The 20,000-nt window shown below is 40.6% G+C and overlaps 2 protein-coding genes across 2 annotated transcripts in view; one reads left to right on the top strand and one right to left on the bottom strand.

Moving 5' to 3' along the window:
- Positions 1-114, bottom strand: part of LOC135477754 (5'-AMP-activated protein kinase subunit gamma-1-like) — a 239,971-nt gene extending 239,857 nt beyond the window's left edge. The window contains exon 1 of the mRNA XM_064757953.1: positions 66-114. The gene's annotated coding sequence lies outside the window, so the exon portion shown is untranslated. The remainder of the gene's footprint in view (positions 1-65) is intronic.
- A 329-nt stretch (positions 115-443) lies between these two features.
- On the top strand, positions 444-17,962 carry LOC135477749 (polypeptide N-acetylgalactosaminyltransferase 11-like). Its single transcript, XM_064757943.1, has 12 exons — positions 444-1,263; positions 1,941-2,022; positions 3,399-3,565; positions 5,262-5,389; positions 5,807-6,045; positions 7,533-7,650; positions 7,941-8,093; positions 10,235-10,366; positions 11,150-11,236; positions 12,385-12,489; positions 16,437-16,583; positions 17,425-17,962. Exons 1-12 carry the CDS (start codon positions 903-905, stop codon positions 17,551-17,553), a joined length of 1,848 nt encoding a protein of 615 aa, XP_064614013.1. The 5' UTR covers positions 444-902; the 3' UTR covers positions 17,554-17,962.
- The last annotated feature ends 2,038 nt before the right edge of the window (positions 17,963-20,000 follow it).

Genomic DNA, 20,000 nt, shown 5'->3' with positions numbered 1-20,000 from the left:
CTGATTAATTGTGACATCAGGTTTTTGGCGTCAGCACAAAGCACAAGGTTCAATGAGCTACTTACAAGTAATGAAAGTTCTCGAACAACAACTTTGGCTTGTCAAACATGCCGCCATTCGCGCACTGTCTCGTTTTGCTGCGATTAAAGCGATGGCCAGGCCCATATTTTAGTAGAGGATATTAGCCTTATTTTGAAAAATCTTCCAGTTATTTATTTGACTTAATTTCCAAAATCACCTTCACATAACTTATGTGTGACTACAAAAACACAGATAAGATTGAAAAAAGGAAGGAAAATGGCTGTCTTTAGAATATCTCACAAGTTCAGATAAATCCATCAATGTGACACCCCTACAACGAAAATGTAAATTTCCAAGATGGCAGCCCCCATGCAGCAGGAATGTAAACATACTGAGAAGTGGCAGACAAAACGGACACTGGAGATACAGCGTTTGATCACAGAATGTTAGAAGTGTCATTATTAGTGATAATTGATTTCGATTGTTGAATTGTCCGTTGAAATCACAGTAACTGTCTACTTTGAAGAGTTTATGTGGACAAAATCATTTTGCAAGTGCAGCTCTGCCAAGTGGAACTGGCGAAAGTCTCTGACTTCAATAGTGTCTAGCTGTCAAATTTCAGCAGCACTGCGGCGCTCACGTGTTGACCATTACTAGGATATCTGTTAGTATGAGTTGATGTCTCCCCGAATACCTTCCAGAATAATCACATTTTCATGATGGTAAATTTTAATGGGACAGGGTCAACTCACCTGGACAGATGGGTGTACATCTCGCCACCTGACAGCATGTACTGTCTCAACAGAAACTGCGTGTGGTAAAAATTAAAGACGTAACAAATCCATAGGCAATTTCTGGCACTTGATCCTGAGAGTGCCAGCATGCGTCGTCCATTCAAGTACTTCATATATGGAGGGATCACAGTGAGTTTTGTCTGGGGAATCTTGTTCTTTTTCCTAATAAACATCCAACTGGATTCCACCTGGAAACAGTTCAAGTTCCCCAGCCAGTGGCCAGAAGGGAGACGACACCTTCGCCTCAAGGCAAGGGGGCGGGACGAGTGGAGAAATGCTGGGTATCCCGGAGAGGTGGTAATGAGAGACAGGGAAGGGGAGGGGCCAGCTGATGATGACAGCCCAGCTAAAGTAGCGCAGCGCCTTGAGGAGAGGAAAAAGAAGACTTATGACATTAGAGAGTTAGGGATGGTTCGGTCATCTAATGATCAAGATGTAAAAGACACAGGTGAGACTATACAGTGCCAGTACGTTCTATAGCTCTGAACTGTGTAAACGTGAGAATGATTGACTAATAGAAATAAAGTTTGTGACAATTTTACAATAACCGATCTAATATTATGTGGAAACAATCTCCTGTTTTGTTTGCATCAAAGCTTTTATGGAGACAATCCTATATGCTGCATAGTTGGCCAAAATCCAATATCCCTCTCCTTTTGAACAAATCTGACATATATGTCAGGCTACATGTAAAGCTCTAAGCTATAGTGAAAATGTGATATCCTGCCAATTCCCTGAGAAGTGATAGTATAATAAGCCAATTCAGCATTTTAGGAATCTCGCAAGCTCACATGGGCTGAGATGAGACATGGTTGGTGCTCTCATGAACTAACGAGACTAAAAGGCGTAATTTTACACGGCCTGCTTACAGCGCCATTGGGCTGACAGACCCGGCTTGACCACATCTTTATTCAATCTAGTCAGTATCGTAAAATCTCGCCCTTTAGCTGCGTAGGTGTGCCATAGGCCCTATCCTGTCTCGTCTATATCTGTGTGAACTCGCAGTACTTGTCGGCTCGGCTTATTGTGAAAGAATGTTGAGCGTTTAATACTTCATTGTATGCCCGTCCATCATCTTTATTCTAGGTTTGCAAAATAAACCTTGAATTGATTGTCTACTTGCAGGTTACAGGTTATATGTGTTTAATCAACTGATCAGTGACCGTCTCGGTTTCTACAGAGCATTGCCTGACTTCAGAGCTCCAGAGTGAGTTCAAGCAGCAAATGAATATATAGCTGATAGCATTCCTTGGGATATAGCTGATAGCATTCGTGTGAATATAACTGATAGCATTCCTGTGAATATAGCTGATAGCATTCCTGTGAATATAGCTGATGGCATTCCTGGGGATATAGCTGATAGCATTCCTGGGGATATAGCTGATAGCATTCCTGTGAATATAGCTGATAGCATTCCTGTGAATATAGCTGATAGCATTCCTGTGAATATAGCTGATAGCATTCCTGTGAATGTAACTGATAGCATTCGTGTGAATATAGCTGATAGCATTCGTGTGAATATAGCTGATAGCATTCCTGTGAATATAGCTGATATCATTCCTGTGAATATAGCTGATAGCATTCCTGTGAATATAGCTGATAGCATTCCTGTGAATATAGCTGATAGCATTCCTGTGAATATAGCTGATATCATTCCTGTGAATATAGCTGATAGCATTCCTGTGAATATAGCTGATAGCATTCCTGTGAATGTAGCTGATAGCATTCCTGTGAATATAGCTGATACCATTCCTGTGAATATAGCTGATATCATTCCTGTGAATATAGCTGATAACATTCCTGTGAATATAGCTGATAACATTCCTGTGAATATAGCTGATAGGTAGCTGATGGGGACATAGGTGACCACATTTCAGGTGATATAACTCAAGTATTCCTGCGGGTATACTTGATAGCATCTCTGCAGTTAGCCATTTGTCCAGTTATAAGCTTTTTTGCCGAGGTTTAATTTTATTCCAATTTTAAATGGCCCATTCTTTGGCGAGGAATCAACGGCCTTGTCTTGTTAAATTAACCATTTTGTTATTAGGCTAATGTATTTATTTATTTATTTGATTGGTGTTTTACGCCGTACTCAAGGATATTTCACTTCTATGATGGCGGCCAACATGTATGGTGGGAGGAAACCAGGCAGAGCCTGGCGGAAACTCACGCCCATCCGCAGGTTGCTGCAGACCTTCCCACGTACGAGTGGGTTAGCACGCTAGCGCAGTCCAGTGACCCAGGAGCCTCTCACCAATGTGATCACTGTGAATTCATGTCCAGCTCATGCTGGATTCCTCTCCACCCGTATGTAATAAGGTCTGTCAGAAACATGCCGATGGTCATGGGTTTTCCCTCTGGCTCTGCCCGGTTTCCTCCAACCATAATATTTACCGTCGTCCTATAAGTGAAATATTCTTGAGTACAGTGTGAAACACCAATGAAATAAGTAAATAAATAAGCCACACACGTACCACATTTGTCAATGAACACAAGCCCTATGGCTACCTCTGCAATAGCATTGCAATGCATGGTTTACATGCCCTGTGCTCAGTGATTACCTCCCTTGTTTGTCATCAGGTGTGCCCAGAAGGTGTACCCAGCCAACCTGCCTCAGGCCAGTGTGGTCATTTGTTTTTATGATGAGGCCTGGTCAGTGTTGATGAGGACCGTGTACAGCGTGATTGACTTCACCCCACCGGATTTGCTCAAAGAGATCATTCTTGTGGATGATAAAAGTGACCTTAGTAAGTCAAATTTTGATCACGAACAAGAATGGGGAAGTTTTGAGTTCGAGTTCAGCCTCTAAAGCTGAATTAATTGATAAAATAGTATTCCAGAAATCTTTTAAAAAATTATTTAAAATTCCACACTGCTTGTCAACAGGATAAGTAGCAAACAATTATCAGTTCCTAGCTACTCATTTGGTGATGCCGTCTTGCTATGTTATAGCTGTCACAAAAGCTAGGGGTTCTCCCATACCATTGGTATTAAACAGTGTAACAATAAGAAAATGCAAATGAAAATGCCTGATACCCAACCAGAGAATATCAGCTCTGTTCCATGTTCAGACGGCCGATGTTTTTTTTTAGTCGTCTATGTCAGGGCAATCTTCGTAGATGCAAGCATTGTGTTTTAGCAGCCCTACTCGTCCTGGTCCTGAATGAGTGTAAGCATTTCGCCTAGCTGGCTGCACCGACTTCTGGGAGTTTACCAAACATAGCAGGACCTTCTGACTGATAACAGACTCTTTCATTCAGATTTTGGGAAGATATTTTCATAGAAAATCTGAATTTGCTTAGGAAATATAGTGAAAAGTCACAATATTTTTCTTCAAGCAGTGACTCCCCAGAGGCGGTTTTCTTGGCAGCTTACCCTGACAAGCTACTGCAGTATCCCACCCAACATGTAAGCAGAGTGACACGGGCAGCCGTTCTCAGTTCCCTGCTCATGAATGTGTGGTCCAAACTGTATTAGTTTAACACTTAAACTAAGCGCAAAATCCAATTTGTTGCATTGTTATCTGTCTGTCCACTGTAAGAAACCACACTAACAATCGAGAGCTAATAGGTTTTTTGACTTGACAGCCAGTTATCATGTGACGCTTTCAGAGGTAGTGATTGGCCAGGTCCATAAGGGCTTCTACAACATGGCTTCTCTAGGTGAACTGTCCATCATTCTCGGCTTTCAAAACTTTATAGAATCTTTCCATGATAATTATGTCCTATATCATTTTGGTTGGAAGACTGATTTTCCGAAAAGAATTTTCATCATTATGTTGAAAGCTAACGTCTGACTCAAGATATCTTTAAAGATGCCCTGATGTTGTGAAAGCTATGTAAAAAAACAGCCCCAATGTCAGAGGGGGTTGCACATAACTGATAGCATAACATTAATGGCTGGCTCTCCATATTGGAGTAGGTATAGTAACATTTCTGTAATATGGCACCCAAAAGTACATGTAGATCAAAAACAAACCCTCTATTATCATACTAGGCAAATATTGTATTTGTTCCACTAACCTGATTAGCGTTACTTATAACACTGTTATAAAATAGCTCTGTTTATTGGGTTAATGTAAGCTACAATTTTAAAAATTCATATGACTCAAGATTTCTCCTGCTCATTCTGTGTTTGGGTATTTTCTTGCTTGGAGCAAACCTAGAGAAGGTATTTTATTTTTGTGACAGAAGAGAGATGCCTTCATTTTGTAACATTTTAATGAGAAGTATTGTTATTGTAATATGCAAGGCTTAGAATGTATCTGATCACATTTGGTCTCGGGAATGAAAATGAATGAATAAATGAATGATTATGGCTTAACACTACTTCAGCAGTATGGCAGCGATATTGTGCTGTATTAATCTCTCTAAGAACATTTTTCGCTTCTGCTCTGTTCAATATATGGGGCTGGTTGTATGTCTGGTGTTTCCTTGTTTCAAGGTCACCTGAAGGACGATCTCAACATGTATGTCACAGTTCACTTTTCCAAGGTGAAAGTTTTCCATAGCGCAGAGAGACTGGGGCTGATCAGAGCGAGGATGTTTGGAGCGTCAAAGGCATCAGGGGAGGTAACTTGAGAGGATATCAGGAGAACAGGGGAGATAACTCACTCTATGTTACTTGTTTGTTTAGATGCATTGACATATACAACCTATAACTCAACTTGAGCAGTGAATATATATATTAAAGGCACATCCAGGATTACATTACTTGGCATTGTACAATGTAATCCTGGATGTGAATAAATGTCCAGTGGTTAGTACAGGGGTTAAACAAAAAAACAACAAATGTTAGGTGTGGATGAAACCCTCATTCATTTATTTTAATTAATCAAACAGATAAGTCTGCAAGATGTCATTAACATGTCAAACTTGTATATATAAACATTGATCAATATTTCATTCTGGAAAAGTACAAATATGTCAAATAACAAATCCTGTTTAGGTTTATACCGATTTTAGTGTGTTTTGTGTTGTCTTTGTCAGGTGTTGATATTCCTGGACAGCCACTGTGAGGTGACAGAAGGATGGGCCACGCCAATGTTGTCAAGGATACAAGAGGACAGGACTGTCGTTGTCCTGCCAATCATTGATGTCATCACCGCGGAGACGTTTGAGTACACGGCCTCCCCTCTGGTGCGGGGTGGGTTTAACTGGGGACTTCACTTCCGCTGGGACCCCTTGCCCCAAGCGTTGACCAATCAGCAGAAGACAGAGCCAATAGAGTGAGTATCTGCCATCATTGTTCAGTGGCTGTTTTATTTGTTGATTTCTTAGCTTGATTGAGGTTGTCCACCATCAGGATCATATCTGGAGAAACATTGAAAGTTCTAATCCCAAACATTAATAGTGATACTGTGTCTGTGTATAAAGAAATTTAAAAAATGCAACTCAGAATAATGCTTTCTAACAGCTTTTATGTCTGAATGAAAGTTTGTATGAAAACTTGTTATTTGTTATTGGTAAATCATCATGTTTTTTGTTAAATTTACCTGTTAGTTTTAATACGGCTTGTTTAGTTAAGGCAGCCAACAGTTTGGGAGCCCAAATGTTTTCCACAACCAAAGTGAATCTAGAAATGGCCACAGAAGAATCTTGTACTCATGGAGTTGATAAATGTCTTTACATGTAATGTATACAAGCACACTTTAAGAGGCAAATAAATGACCTAAAATATTACAGGCTCTGATTCTTGAAACTTTTCAACTGCCTCTGCCACCAGTATTTTTAAACATTCTGAGAGCAGTGTGGGATGTAGAGAAATAATTTGCACCATTTCACGGAGCTTGCATCTTTAGTGACACAAACAAATCATTTCAGCAAAATTTTGATAATACTTGTATATTTTAATTCCCATGAAGACAAAAGCTTTAGTGGTTGAATAAGGATGAAGACTTACAGTATGGTACAGAAACTTATTAAAAGTACAGAAACATTTTTTCCAGAAGGATTTCATCCTGCATTCTGATCAAACCTCAAAACACATTTCTGAGTTTAGGAGAGTTCCCGGACTCACGTAAAACTGAATCATTAGCTCAATATTAGTTTATTTATGATGGTTGGACTGGTTTTTTGGAGGAGAAAACTGGGTCGAGTCTGTCAACCTGTTCCTCAGAACTGATAGATTCCATATATTCTGATAAAGGCTTATCACTTCTCATCCGCTTATTCAAGTTAAAGTTCATATTTGTCTCTTTAACTTTTGTAAAAACAGTGTCTCCAATGTGTCAGATATTATATTTAGCTCTTTGACGTTTATATAAACAGTGTCTCCAACGTAGCAAATCTCACATTTGTGTTTTCATTTCTTTTGAAAACAGCATCTTCAGTATAGCAAATCTCATATTTGTCTCTTTGGCTCTTGCAAAAACAGCAAGTGTGACCGGTGTGTCAAATCCCATATTTGAATTTTTAGCCCTTATGAAAATAGTATGTCTCATGTAATAAATATATTTAAGTGTGTCTTTGGGAATACCGTTCTTATGAGCTTCATGTAGAACCAAGCTGGTTTGCTTTATTTTAAAAAGAATCAGAAATCAGAAGTGTTTATTTTTAGCTTTGAAAAAAAATTAAAACTTTATGAATGTAGTGTTCATGTGTAGAAACAGGATAGACTGCTTTTGAAATTGTGTTTTCTGTTCCAAAAGACTGAGGTGTCATGACCATTTAATTGTTTGTTGATTCAACCACTTTGATCTCTTCTTTTTTGTAGATCACCAACAATGGCAGGGGGACTATTTGCTATCGAGAGGGACTACTTTTACACAATGGGGCAGTATGACCCAGGCATGGATATTTGGGGAGGAGAAAATTTAGAGATGTCATTCAGGGTAAGTGTTCGGTTATCTGTCAAGAGAATAATGTATGTAAGTACGATGGTAAGTATATCACATCCTGAGTAAGCTAAAACAATTCCTACATGCGTGTAAATGAAGGTAGGCCACTGAACTGTGGTAAAATTCTGTGTGCAGGTTCACATGGGACTTCATCCACCTCATACATGTAAGGTTTGCCTTTTTAGTGCAGCCGTATATAAATTCGCTTAATTCGCTTGCTGATCTTGAATTGAGTGCTGTCATTGCGATCAAATCAGTGAGCCATGGCGGGTTTTTATCTTTAGATTTGGCAGTGTGGAGGACGCCTGGAGATATTACCTTGCTCTCGCGTGGGTCACGTGTTCAGGAGTCGCAGGCCGTACGGGGACCCTAAAGGAGGAAACACACTGACCAAGAACTCTTTGAGGGTAGCCCACGTCTGGATGGATGAGTATAAGGTAAGCTGTAACCCTGCATGGGCTTTGTTACAGTAGCTCATGTCTGGATGGATGAGTATAAGGTAAACTGTAACCCTGCATGGGCCTTGTTACGGTAGCTCATGTCTGGATGGATGAGTATAAGGTAAACTGTAACCCTGCATGGGCCTTGTTACGGTAGCTCATGTCTGGATGGATGAGTATAAGTTAAACTGTAACCCTGCAGGGGCTTTGTTAGGGTAGCTTATGTCTGTATGGATGTGTATAAGGTAAACTGGAACCCTGCAGGGGCTTTGTTAGGGTAGCTCACCTCTGAATGGATGAGTATAAGGTAACTGTAACCCTGCAGGGGCCTTGTTAGGGTAGCTCATGTCTGGATGGATGAGTATAAGGTAAACTGTAACCCTGCATGGGCTTTGTTACGGTAGCTCATGTCTGGATGGATGAGTATAAGGTAAGCTGTAACCCTGCATGGGCTTTGTTACGGTAGCTTATGTCTGGATGGATGAGTATAAGGTAAACTGGAACCCTGCAGGGGCTTTGTTAAGGTAACTCATGTCTGGATGGATGAGTATAAGGTAAACTGTTAACCTACAAGGGCTTTGTTAGGGTAGCTCATGTCTGGATGGATGAGTATAAGGTAAACTGTTACCCTACAGGGGCTTTGTTAGGGTAGCTTATGTCTGTATGGATGACTATGAGGTAGACTGTAACCCTACAGGGGCTTTGTTAGGGTAGCTCATGTCTGGATTGATGAGTATGAGGTTAACTGTAACCCTACAGTGGCTTTGTTAGGGTAGCTTATGTCTGGATGGATGAGTGTGAGGTAAACTGTAACCCTACAGTGGCTTTGTTAGGGTAGCTCATGTCTGGATGGATGAGTATGAGGTTAACTGTAACCCTACATTGGCTTTGTTAGGGTAGCTCATGTCTGGATTGATGAGTATGAGGTTAACTGTAACCCTACAGTGGCTTTGTTAGGGTAGCTTATGTCTGGATGGATGAGTGTGAGGTAAACTGTAACCCTACAGTGGCTTTGTTAGGGTAGCTCATGTCTGGATGGATGAGTATGAGGTTAACTGTAACCCTACATTGGCTTTGTTAGGGTAGCTCATGTCTGGATGGATGAGTATGAGGTTAACTGTAACCCTACATTGGCTTTGTTATGGTAGCTTATGTCTGAATGGATGACTATGAGGTAAACTGTAACCTTACAGTAGCTTTGTTAGGGTAGCTCATGCCTGGATGGATAAGTATGAGGTAGACTGTAACCCTACAGTGGCTTTGTTAGAGTAGCTCATGTCTGGATGGATGAGTATGAGGTTAACTGTAACCTTACATGGGCTTTGTTAGGGTAGCTTATGTCTGGGTGGATGACTATGAGGTAAACTGTAACCCTACAGTGGCTTTGTTAGGGTAGCTTATGTCTGGGTGGATGAGTATGAGGTAAACTGTAACCTTACAGTAGCTTTGTTAGGGTAGCTCATGTCTGAATGGATGACTATGGGGTAAACTGTAACCCTACAGTGGCTTTGTTAGGGTAGCTTATGTCTGGGTGGATGACTATGAGGTAAACTGTAACCTTACAGTGGCTTTGTTAGAGTAGCTCATGTCTGGATGGATGAGTATAAGGTAAGCTGTAACCCTGCATGGGCTTTTTTACAGTAGCTTATGTCTGGATGGATGAGTATAAGGTAAACTGTTACCTTACAAGGGCTTTGTTAGGGTAGCTTATGTCTGGGTGGATGACTATGAGGTAAACTGTAACCCTACAGGGGCTTTGTTAGGGTAGCTCATGTCTGGGTGGATGACTATGAGGTAAACTGTAACCCTACAGTGGCTTTGTTAGGGTAGCTCATGCCTGAGTGGATGAGCATACGGTAAGAGTGTAACGCTGCAGGGGCTTTGTTAGGGTAGCTCATGTCTGAATGGATGACTATGAGGTTAACTGTAACCCTACAGTGGCTCTGTTATGGTAACTTATGTCTAGGTGGATGAGTATGAGGTTAACTGTAACCTTACAGTAGCTTTGTTAGGGTAGCTCATGCCTGAATGGATGAGCATACGGTAAGAGTGTAACGCTGCAGGGGCTTTGTTAGGGTAGCTCATGTCTAGGTGGATGAGTTTGAGGTAAATTTTGATGTTCTAAACGTACATTACAGGAGGAGTTTTTGAAAAGGGAACCAGCTCTGCGTAACATGGACTATGGTGATATCTCTGAAAGGCTGGCCCTGAGAAAACGTCTTGGCTGTAAATCTTTCAAGTGGTACATGGAGAACGTCTACCCTCAGCAGGTAGGTTTTTCATCACCAACAAGTCTAGATATGATCAACAGAACTACTTTCTTCAAGAATATCAAGAATCTGTGCCAATATCTGATTCTTTGATAGTGGTTTCCTGACGCATACAAGAATTGTTGACTTCCTTTGCAAAAGACTGTCAGTTTTATGAGTAAAGGAAAACATAGTACTGTAAATCTCTGACCCTTGACAAGGTCATTCCTGGTTAAATTTACCAAGTTACCCTCAAGAAGGTTATGTGATATTTCTCCAACAGCATCCTTGTTTTCTTCATCCCTCTACTCAGTTTTCTGCAGCTGTTTATAAACCTCTTTATCTGCTATTTCCAGAAAGTGAAAATCAGAAATGATGTTAATAAATGACCGTGATACCGGTACTTAACCCGTGTTCTTAATAACTTTTTCCAGTGTTACCTTTGGGTTTTAGGAACAATGTCATCTCTGATAGTTACAGGTATAATTCATGTCACAGGTGTAATGCTTGTTGGTCTTAAAAGTCTATGAGTCAACGACAGGTTCCACTGTGTATGGTTACGGGTTCGACTGTGTATGGTTACGGGTTCCACTGTGTATGGTTGCGGGTTCCCACGGACTCTGCCTAATTTCCTCCCACCATAATCCTGGCCACTGGCTATATAAGTGAAACATTCTTGAGCAAGGAGTAGAATCCGAGTTAAACTAACTCAGTCGCTCAAAATCCAGAGAGGTCTCCACGGGTCAGCCAATTTCCACTGCTAGAATCTGTGCTAAATCCCCCAAAATGATCACATGGTTTCAGAGTGTGGCAGACAAGAATGGGCGAGCCCCAGCTATGATAGGAGACAGACTCAAACCTAAACAAGCTCAAGTCATTAGAAAAGGAAAGGTGAGGTTTTACAAACTGCTGAAATTATTTGTCTAAAGGTGAAATATCAGGATTTCCTTCACAGATATAATCAGTAATAAATTCACATTTCACTTTTTTTATTACTGCTTTGTTGTATTACAAGTAGCACTCTGATGTTGAAAAATGAACTTTTTTGTTTCATGACATTCCAGTCTTAAGACAAGTGGTCGCTGTGAGTTCCAGTCCAGCTCATACTGCTTTCTTCTCCAGCCGTACATGGGAAGATCTGCTGGCAGCCTGTAAATGGCCATGGGTTTTTCCCCAGGCTGTTCCCGGTTTCCTCCCACCATAATGTTGGCTGACGTTGTATAAGTGAAATATTCTTGAGCATGGCATAAAACACCAATCAAATAGATAAATACGGTAAATAAACAAATCATGTCATCATGAGGAGTGGCACTGTTTGATTTGTTTATTTATTTGATTGGTGTTTTACTCAAGTAAAACTCAAGAATATTTCACTTATACAATGGTGGCCAGCATTATGGTGGGAGGAAACCGGGCAGAGCCCGGAGAAATCCCACAACCATCCACAGGTTGCTGGCAGACTTTCCCCCGTACGGAAGAATGGCACTAAAGCGAATTGTGAGATTAAATACATCATGTGCATATTTCAGTCAACCAATCAGTTGCCTGAACTGTTAAGTGAAAAATGTAATCAAACCAGAAAAAAATAAATAGCACAATACAGTTATAATTGCTATGTACATATATATATATATATGTTTCTCTTAACAGTTCTTTGTAATGATTCCTAGCTTCTGTGTTTGGAGATTTTGAAGGAAATGAAGAATGCTGCTTTACAATTTTTTTTTTTTACAATTTAATAAGTGAAAAAAAAAACCATCAGTGAGTCATCTCACTAGTCGTCTATTTTTGTTGAATAAAATGTGGACAAACGTTTGAATTCCAAGGAGAGCTTTCACGTGAAAGGTGAGAGTGAAAAAGAAAGAAAAGTCTTTTTTTCAACATTATCAAGTTTGTTTCATAAAGACCGGTGTTAAATTTGAATCAAAATGTGTTAAAAATATGGAAATGTAGTTTCTGGTCTAATTTTCCGTAGTTTTTTTGTGGATAATTATTTGTTTTCAATTTAACTTTTAATTAAATTTATTGTCTCTATTCAGCTTGAACATGAGGCCACGGGAATGTGTGTGGAGCCAGTAGGCGACATCTTCCAGAAGAAAACAACCCTCAAACTCACCAAATGTCAGGAGAAAAGTAAACGACAGGTACGAATCGTCATTTTGTGTCATTTTTCCAAAAGTTCGGGAGTGGTGTACGTCATATGGTGATCTCGCTGCCTGTTGTTAGCAGGTAGAGCCCTCCTGAACTCCTGTATGTGACTTTGGAAGACGGAAAAACAACTGCTCTGTGGTGGCACAACTGCTGGAAAGTCATTGTACGTGGATTTCTTCAAGAGGTAGGGTGGTGGATGAAGGGGAATATTTATTTATTTTTTTGATTGGTGTTTTACGCCGTGCTCAAGAATATTTAACTTATATGACAGCGACCGGCATTATAGTGGGAGGAAACCGGGCCTAGTCCTGGGGAAACCCACAACCATCCGGAGGTTGCTGACAAACCTTCCCACGTACGGCCGGAGAGGAAGCCAGCATGAGCTGGATTTGAACTCACAGCGACCGCGTTGGTGAGAGGCTCCTGGGTCATGATGCTGCTCTAGCTCGCTAACCGACATAGCCACGGAGGCCCCTTGAAGGGGAATAGGAGCTGTGGATAGCTGCTGAGGGATGTAAGAGAATGCGACTTGTTGGCAGGATCTTATCTCAGTATTCATTCCTAACACTTGAAATTTTCAACATTTCAGGGATTAGCTGTTAGGGGTTTATCTCAAACAGTACTGCAGGTACTAGCTGTTGTGTGACGTCTCAAACAGTACTGCAGGTACTAGCTGTTATGTGACGTCTCAAACAGTACTGCAGGCACTAGCTGTTATGTGACGTCTCAAACAGTACTGCAGGTACTAGCTGTTATGTGACGTCTCAAACAGTACTGCAGGTGTTAGCTGTTAAGTGTCGTCTCAAACAGTACTACAGGTGTTAGCTGTTAGGGGTCGTCTCAAACAGTACTGTAGGTATTAGCTGTTAGGGGTCGTCTCAAACAGTATCGCAGGTATTAGCTGTTAGGGATTGTCTCAAATAGTACTGCAGGTATTAGCTGTTAGGTGTCGTCTCAAACAGTACTGCAGGTATTAGCTGTTGTGTGACGTCTCAAACAGTACTGCAGGTACTAGCTGTTATGTGACGTCTCAAACAGTACTGCAGGTTTTAGCTGTTAGGAGTCGTCTCAAACAGTACTGCAGGTATTAGCTGTTAGGGGTCGTCTCAAACAGTACTGCAGGTATTAGCTGTTAGGGGTTGTCTCAAACAGTATTGCAGGTATTAGCTGTTAGGGGTTGTCTCAAACAGTATCACAGGTATTAGCTGTTAGGGGTTGTCTCAAACAGTACTGCAGGTATTAGCTGTTAGGGGTTGTCTCAAACAGTACTGCAGGTATTAGCTGTTAGGGGTTGTCTCAAACAGTACTGCAGGTATTAGCTGTTAGGGGTTGTCTCAAACAGTACTGCAGGTACTAGCTGTTAGGGGTTGTCTCAAACAGTACTGCAGGTATTAGTTGTTAGGGGTTGTCTCAAACAGTATCGCTGGTATTAGCTGTTTGGAGTTGTCTCAAACAGTACTGCAGGAATTAGCTGTTAGGAATTGTCTCGAACAGTACTGCAGGTATTACTTGTTAGAGGTTGTCTCAAACAGTACTGCAGGTATTAGCTGTTAGGAGCCGTCTCAAACAGTACTGCAGGTATTAGCTGTTACGGGTCGTCTCAAACAGTACTGCAGGTATTAGCTGTTAGGGGTTGTGTCAAACAGTACTGCAGGTACTAGCTGTTAGGGGTTGTCTCAAACAGTACTGCAGGTATTAGCTGTTAGGGGTTGTCTCAAACAGTACTGCAGGTACTAGCTGTTAGGGGTTGTCTCAAACAGTACTGCAGGTACTAGCTGTTAGGGGTTGTCTCAAACAGTACTGCAGGTATTAGCTGTTAGGTGTCTCAAACAGTATTGCAGGTACTAGCTGTTAGGGGTTGTCTCAAACAGTACTGCAGGTACTAGCTGTTAGGGGTTGTCTCAAACAGTACTGCAGGTATTAGCTGTTAGGGGCTGTCTCAAACAGAACTGCAGGTATTAGCTGTTAGGGGTTGTCTCAAACAGTACTGCAGGTATTAACTGTTAGGTGTCTCAAACAGTACTGCAGGTATTAGCTGTTATGTGACATCTCAAACAGTACTGCAGGTATTAGCTGTTAGGGGCTGTCTCAAACAGTACTGCAGGAATTAGCTGTTAGGTGTCGTCTCAAACAGTACTGCAGGTATTAGCTGTTAGGTGTCTCAAACAGTACTGCAGGTATTAGCTGTTATGTGACGTCTCAAACAGTACTGCAGGTATTAGCTGTTAGGGGCTGTCTCAAACAGTACTGCAGGAATTAGCTGTTAGGTGTCGTCTCAAACAGTACTGCAGGTATTAGCTGTTAGGGGTTGTCTCAAACAATACTACAGGTATTAGCTGTTAGGTGTTGTCTCAAACAATACTACAGGTATTAGCTGTTGTGTGTCGTCTCAAACAGTACTGCAGGTATTAGCTATTAGGTGTCGTCTCAAACAGTACTACAAGTATTAGCTGTTAGGTGTCGTCTCAAACAGTACTGCAGGTATTAGCTGTTAGGTGTTGTCTCAAACAGTACTGTAGGTATTGGCTGTTAGGTGTTGTCTCAAACAGTACTGCAGGTATTAGCTGTTAGGGGTCTCAAACAGTACTGTAGGTATTAGCTGTTAGGTGTCATCTCAAACAGTACTGCAGGTATTAGCTGTTAAGTGTCGTCTCAAACAGTACTGCAGGTATTAGCTGTTAGGTGTCGTCTCAAACAGTACTGCAGGTATTAGCTGTTAGGGGCTGTCTCAAACAGTACTGCAGGTATTAGCTGTTAGGGGTCGTCTCAAACAGTACTGCAGGTATTAGCTGTTAGGTGTCATCTCAAACAGTACTGCAGGTATTAGCTGTTAGGGGTTATCTCAAACAGTACTGCAGGTATTAGCTGTTAGGGGCTGTCTCAAACAGTACTGCAGGTATTAGCTGTTAGGGGTCGTCTCAAACAGTACTGCAGGTATTAGCTGTTAGGGTTTGTCTCAAACAGTACTGCAGGTATTAGCTGTTAGGGGCTGTCTCAAACAGTACTGCAGGTATTAGCTGTTAGGGGCTGTCTCAAACAGTACTGCAGGTATTAGCTGTTAGGGGTCGTCTCAAACAGTACTGCAGGTATTAGCTGTTAGGTGTCATCTCAAACAGTACTGGAGGTATTAGCTGTTAGGGGTTATCTCAAACAGTACTGCAGACATTAGCTGTTAGGGGCTGTCTCAAACATTACTGCAGGTATTAGCTCAGCTTTTGGAAAGCACAATACATAAACATGGGCGAGATGTTCCACTGTTGGTGGCCTGCACTTTTGTTAATTAACAAACTCATGACCTTCATATCTGTTTTGTGTGTTAGAATCCATGTGAAGGTAAATATTGAAGTCCTTTCTGTACTGAGTTCATGGTCAGCATCCATGTGTCCTTCGCAGACGAGCTCTTTGGTAGCCTTGCTGTGAAGTCTCAGCTGCTTTTGGTCAGTCTTGAATGTCAATATTCACTATACAGTTTGATAAAAAATCAGTGTTCACTCAAGAGATAACGTGGACTGCCAATGATGTCGCAACATTCTAAAACAAAAAGAGGGAGCGGTAGATTTGGCTTGACAAATACAACATTCCTGGAGACCTGATTTGTAGTTGTCTTGTTTATACAGATATGCCATGGAAAATTGTACAGCAGTACATTTGAGAATTTGTGAAGATTCCTACTGAAAATTTTTAATGTTTTCACAAGAAGACTTCCACAATTTTACACAATAAAATTTTACAGTTCACATTTTACTAAAATTGTTGTGCATGCTGACTTCTCCTTTGGCCTTACATCGGAAGGTCGGCCAGCAACCTGCAGATGGTCGTAGGTTGCCCGGTTTCCTCCCACCATAATGGTAATTGCATAAGTGATATATTCTTGAGTAGAACACAAAACACCAATCCAATCAAATAAATTAACAAAAATTGTCGTGTATTGACTTCGTAGACCTGGTACGAGACTGGTGACAGCGAGCTGAAGCTAGCCGCCAGTCTGTGTATGGACATTGACCCCCTGTCTCAGACAGACATCACTCCCCGCCTCATGAAGTGCCGAGGGGAGCGCGGCTCACAGGAATGGCTCTGGTCCATACAGGTATGTGCAGACAGGGGAGACAACTCATGACACCAAAAGACATCACTCTGTGCTAGTTAAGGTAGCTCACCAGAGTTAAAATCCATAGTTTTTATGCTGATTTTCATGCATTTATTATTTACCGGAGTTCCATCTATGGGCTCTGCTCATTGTGACATTGCACTGGTGACACTGCGGTGGAATTGACGTAATATGCCCCACTTTGCAGGTATATCCATGACGCACATGTAAAGGCATTTTGCACTAATGGAGACAAAACTACATTGGTTGGGTGGGCAGATTTAATACTTCAAAAAAAGTATAGTTTTATCACTCTACGATTCTACAGATATTAATATCTTGAAGGTAACATTCTGCAAATATGCAAAATGGTTGAAGAATTACAGTAGAGCTACCATAATTCTTCAACTTCACAGGTGACCTCCTCTCCGGCCGTAAGTGGGTAGGTCCGCCAGCAACCTGCGGATGGTCGTGGGTTTCCCCCGGGCTGTGCCCGGTTTCCACCCACCAAAATGCTGGCGGCCGTCGTATAAGTGAAATATTCTTGAGTACGGCGTAAAACACCAATCAAATAAATAAATAAATCATAGGTGACCAATATTTAAAAACGTTGTAAGAAAATTATGTGGAGTGAAGAGAACTATTTCACATAGTTTAATGAAGCTTGTATCTTTAGTGACACAAACAAATGTTTTAGTATCATTTCCATGGTAACTTTATATGTAAATTCCAGCGCTGATGAAAAAAAGTGCTTTAAAGGGCAAAAAGGTTGAAGAATTACAGTTAGTGTAGTCTTCCTTTTATTGTGTTGTTTTATATTTCCTGCATGTTTTTGTTACAGACTGGTTTTCAGCAATTGTTTAACCCAGCCACAGGAAAGTGCCTGTCAGTCATGAACCACAAAGTAGGAGCAGCTGTTGTCATGGCGATGTGTGATAAGTCAGCTGACCTTGCATTCCATTTGGTCTAACCATAATTCATCCCTGAATGACCTAAAATGTCACCCCGTATAGAGGTAAATAAATGTCACAAAATACTATTTTTGGTGCTGAAACTGACAATTTTCCAGTAGAAAACCACCCATGTTCCAAGCAAACCTCAACACAATTTTCTAAAATCTCAGAATCGGGAAAAATAGGCAGGTTAGTCATGGACAAAATTTCTGGTCATTTAGGGTAATTAGGGGCGATTTCGTGGAAACTTTCATTCCATTGCACTCCGTTATTTTTTTTTTTTTTGTTTCCAGAAAAGGATTGTATTAGTGAATTTCGCTCACAGAAATCAACAATGCAAAGTCTATATTTTTTGCTGTTGTTTCATGTTAACATGGTCTATATGTGATCAATCATGAAGCCACAATTATTTTTTGCGGTAAAAAAAAAAAAAAAAACTTCCACTGTGAATTCTAAAACTCATTACATGTAGGCAGCCACGTTTAGCTGATGTCTCATTTTAGACCAACAGAATAATTTGACCAGTTTTAGATCTTCTCAACATCAGCTGATGTCAACTCATTCCTGTTTCAGATCAATCTGATTGTGAACATTCTGTTGCTATGTAATAAAGTCTGGCTCACCGGTGATAATCCACAGCCAAAACAGCTGCATGTATTTAAACTCCATAACATTTGGAAGGTTGATTAATTGTCTGCATTTTTTTCTGTCTTTCATGTTGTGTAAATGTAGCAGTTAGAGGAGGCAAAGTGAACAAAGTTGACAAACCTTGGTCAATCACAGCTCTGTCTAGTCATTCATGTAAGCTATCAGCGCAAGAATCACACAGCTTCCAATATTTCAATTGGCACGCGTAACATTTTGGCAGGGGAGATAACTCTTATTTTTGAAGCACTAAAAAAAAGGGAAACAACTCCGTTTGTCTCAGTTCTTATTTATTCTGGATCACTGTTAAAAAGTGTAGGCCTAACCATTCAGTAGATAAGTGTAGTGTGCAATGTGTGAGTGGGAAAAACGAAAATTATACTCAGATTAAAGAGATTTGAACTAGCATGTGAAGTATATTTATGAAGATAATAGTCCCACACATCATCCAGAAGTCACCCAGGGAGAGTGTCGCGGCAGGAGGAGGGAAGCAGTAGGCTACATTTGTTGAGCATTTTTAGAACAGCTGGTAATGTTCTGTCAGATCTGTGTTAACACAGTGTAACAAGTCATTTTCTGTGAGCCTGTATCTGTGAATGTCAGGACCAGAAATTGGAAAATTTTAAGATATGAAATTGAGGGCACAGAGAATGGTAGTAACACCACAACCCTAACCTGAGTTACACAGAGGCTCGGTCAGTTGTAAGATGTCTCACCCTCTCAAAACCTCTGATTACTGGTGTTGTTTTAATGTGAGCCAATTACTGTTAAAAGCTTCAGTGAGGAAACACTTTTGAAGTTGTCACCTATCTTCAGTTATGATCACATTTTAAAATTAATACCACTGGTGCTATTTGCTTGAGGTATTATATGTTGAGTAGTAATTTGTTATTCCATGTGGGGACTTTAACTTTTCAAATTTTTTACATCTGATATATTTTGTGAAATTGACTACTTTAGAACAAATCTGAAGGTCTGGACTAAAAATGGAAATGCCACTCAGAATAATTCAGTAATTTTCATACAGTTTTCCAGTGTAATAAACGTTAATATCAACAACAAAACTTATTTTGAATTTTGGGTACTGCAGATGTAATCTTTTCATCTTTTGTACAGATGGAAGTACTGACTATTGCATTTTTTTTTTCAGAAAAGCAAAGATTTGTACATGTATATGCTGCTCATTAGATGGACTAACCATGTGAGAAAAGATAAAAAGAGCAGACTAAATTTATGTCCCAGAAATTAAAAGAATTACGGTACTTAAATTGTTGAAGGTAACAAAAAAATTTCACATCCATGTATCTTACAGACGCAGACGGAGCTTGAATGGCAAAGGTAGTTAGCTTGCCAGCTTGGCGCAGTGGCCCTGTAGCCTCAAACAAGTGTTGTCGCTATGAGTCCAGTACATGTGGGCTTCCTTTGTGGCCATACGTGGAAAGATTTGCCAGCAACCTGGGGATGGTCATGAGTTTCCCCCCGGGCTCTGCCCCTGTTTTCTCCCATCATAATACTGGCCACTGTTGTATATTCTAAGTACTGCATAAAACACCAGTCATATAAATAAATACATAGATGCATAGATAAATTCCTGCGTGCTTCCATTATATGTACATCACAGAAACAATCTCACTGTTCATGGTGCTATTCAGTAGTAAACATAGTACGTTTTACTGGACTGTAAAATGGAGTGAGAACTTTTGTGTGTAAATGTGTACAGTGTTGTGAAGTGTCAGCGAATAAAGATGTAGAAGGTCTTCAGCATTTTTTCTTTTGAGTAATTTTTTTTTGTAAAGTGTGCTACTGGTGAAATTACTTT

This window comes from Liolophura sinensis, chromosome 11 (assembly GCF_032854445.1).
Source record: "Liolophura sinensis isolate JHLJ2023 chromosome 11, CUHK_Ljap_v2, whole genome shotgun sequence".
NCBI classification, from domain to species: domain Eukaryota; kingdom Metazoa; phylum Mollusca; class Polyplacophora; order Chitonida; family Chitonidae; genus Liolophura; species Liolophura sinensis.
Note: the sequence above shows the minus strand (reverse complement) of the source record. Positions and strands in the feature narration are given on the sequence as shown.

Bases quoted from the DNA above. Each gene is read 5' to 3' on its own strand.
- LOC135477749 (XM_064757943.1), top strand. From the start codon at position 903: ATGCGTCGTCCATTCAAGTACTTCATATATGGAGGGATCACAGTGAGT. The intron at 7,651-7,940 runs GTAAGTGTTCGG...TTTTATCTTTAG, and splicing joins ATTTAGAGATGTCATTCAGG to ATTTGGCAGTGTGGAGGACG. The intron at 8,094-10,234 runs GTAAGCTGTAAC...CGTACATTACAG, and splicing joins TCTGGATGGATGAGTATAAG to GAGGAGTTTTTGAAAAGGGA.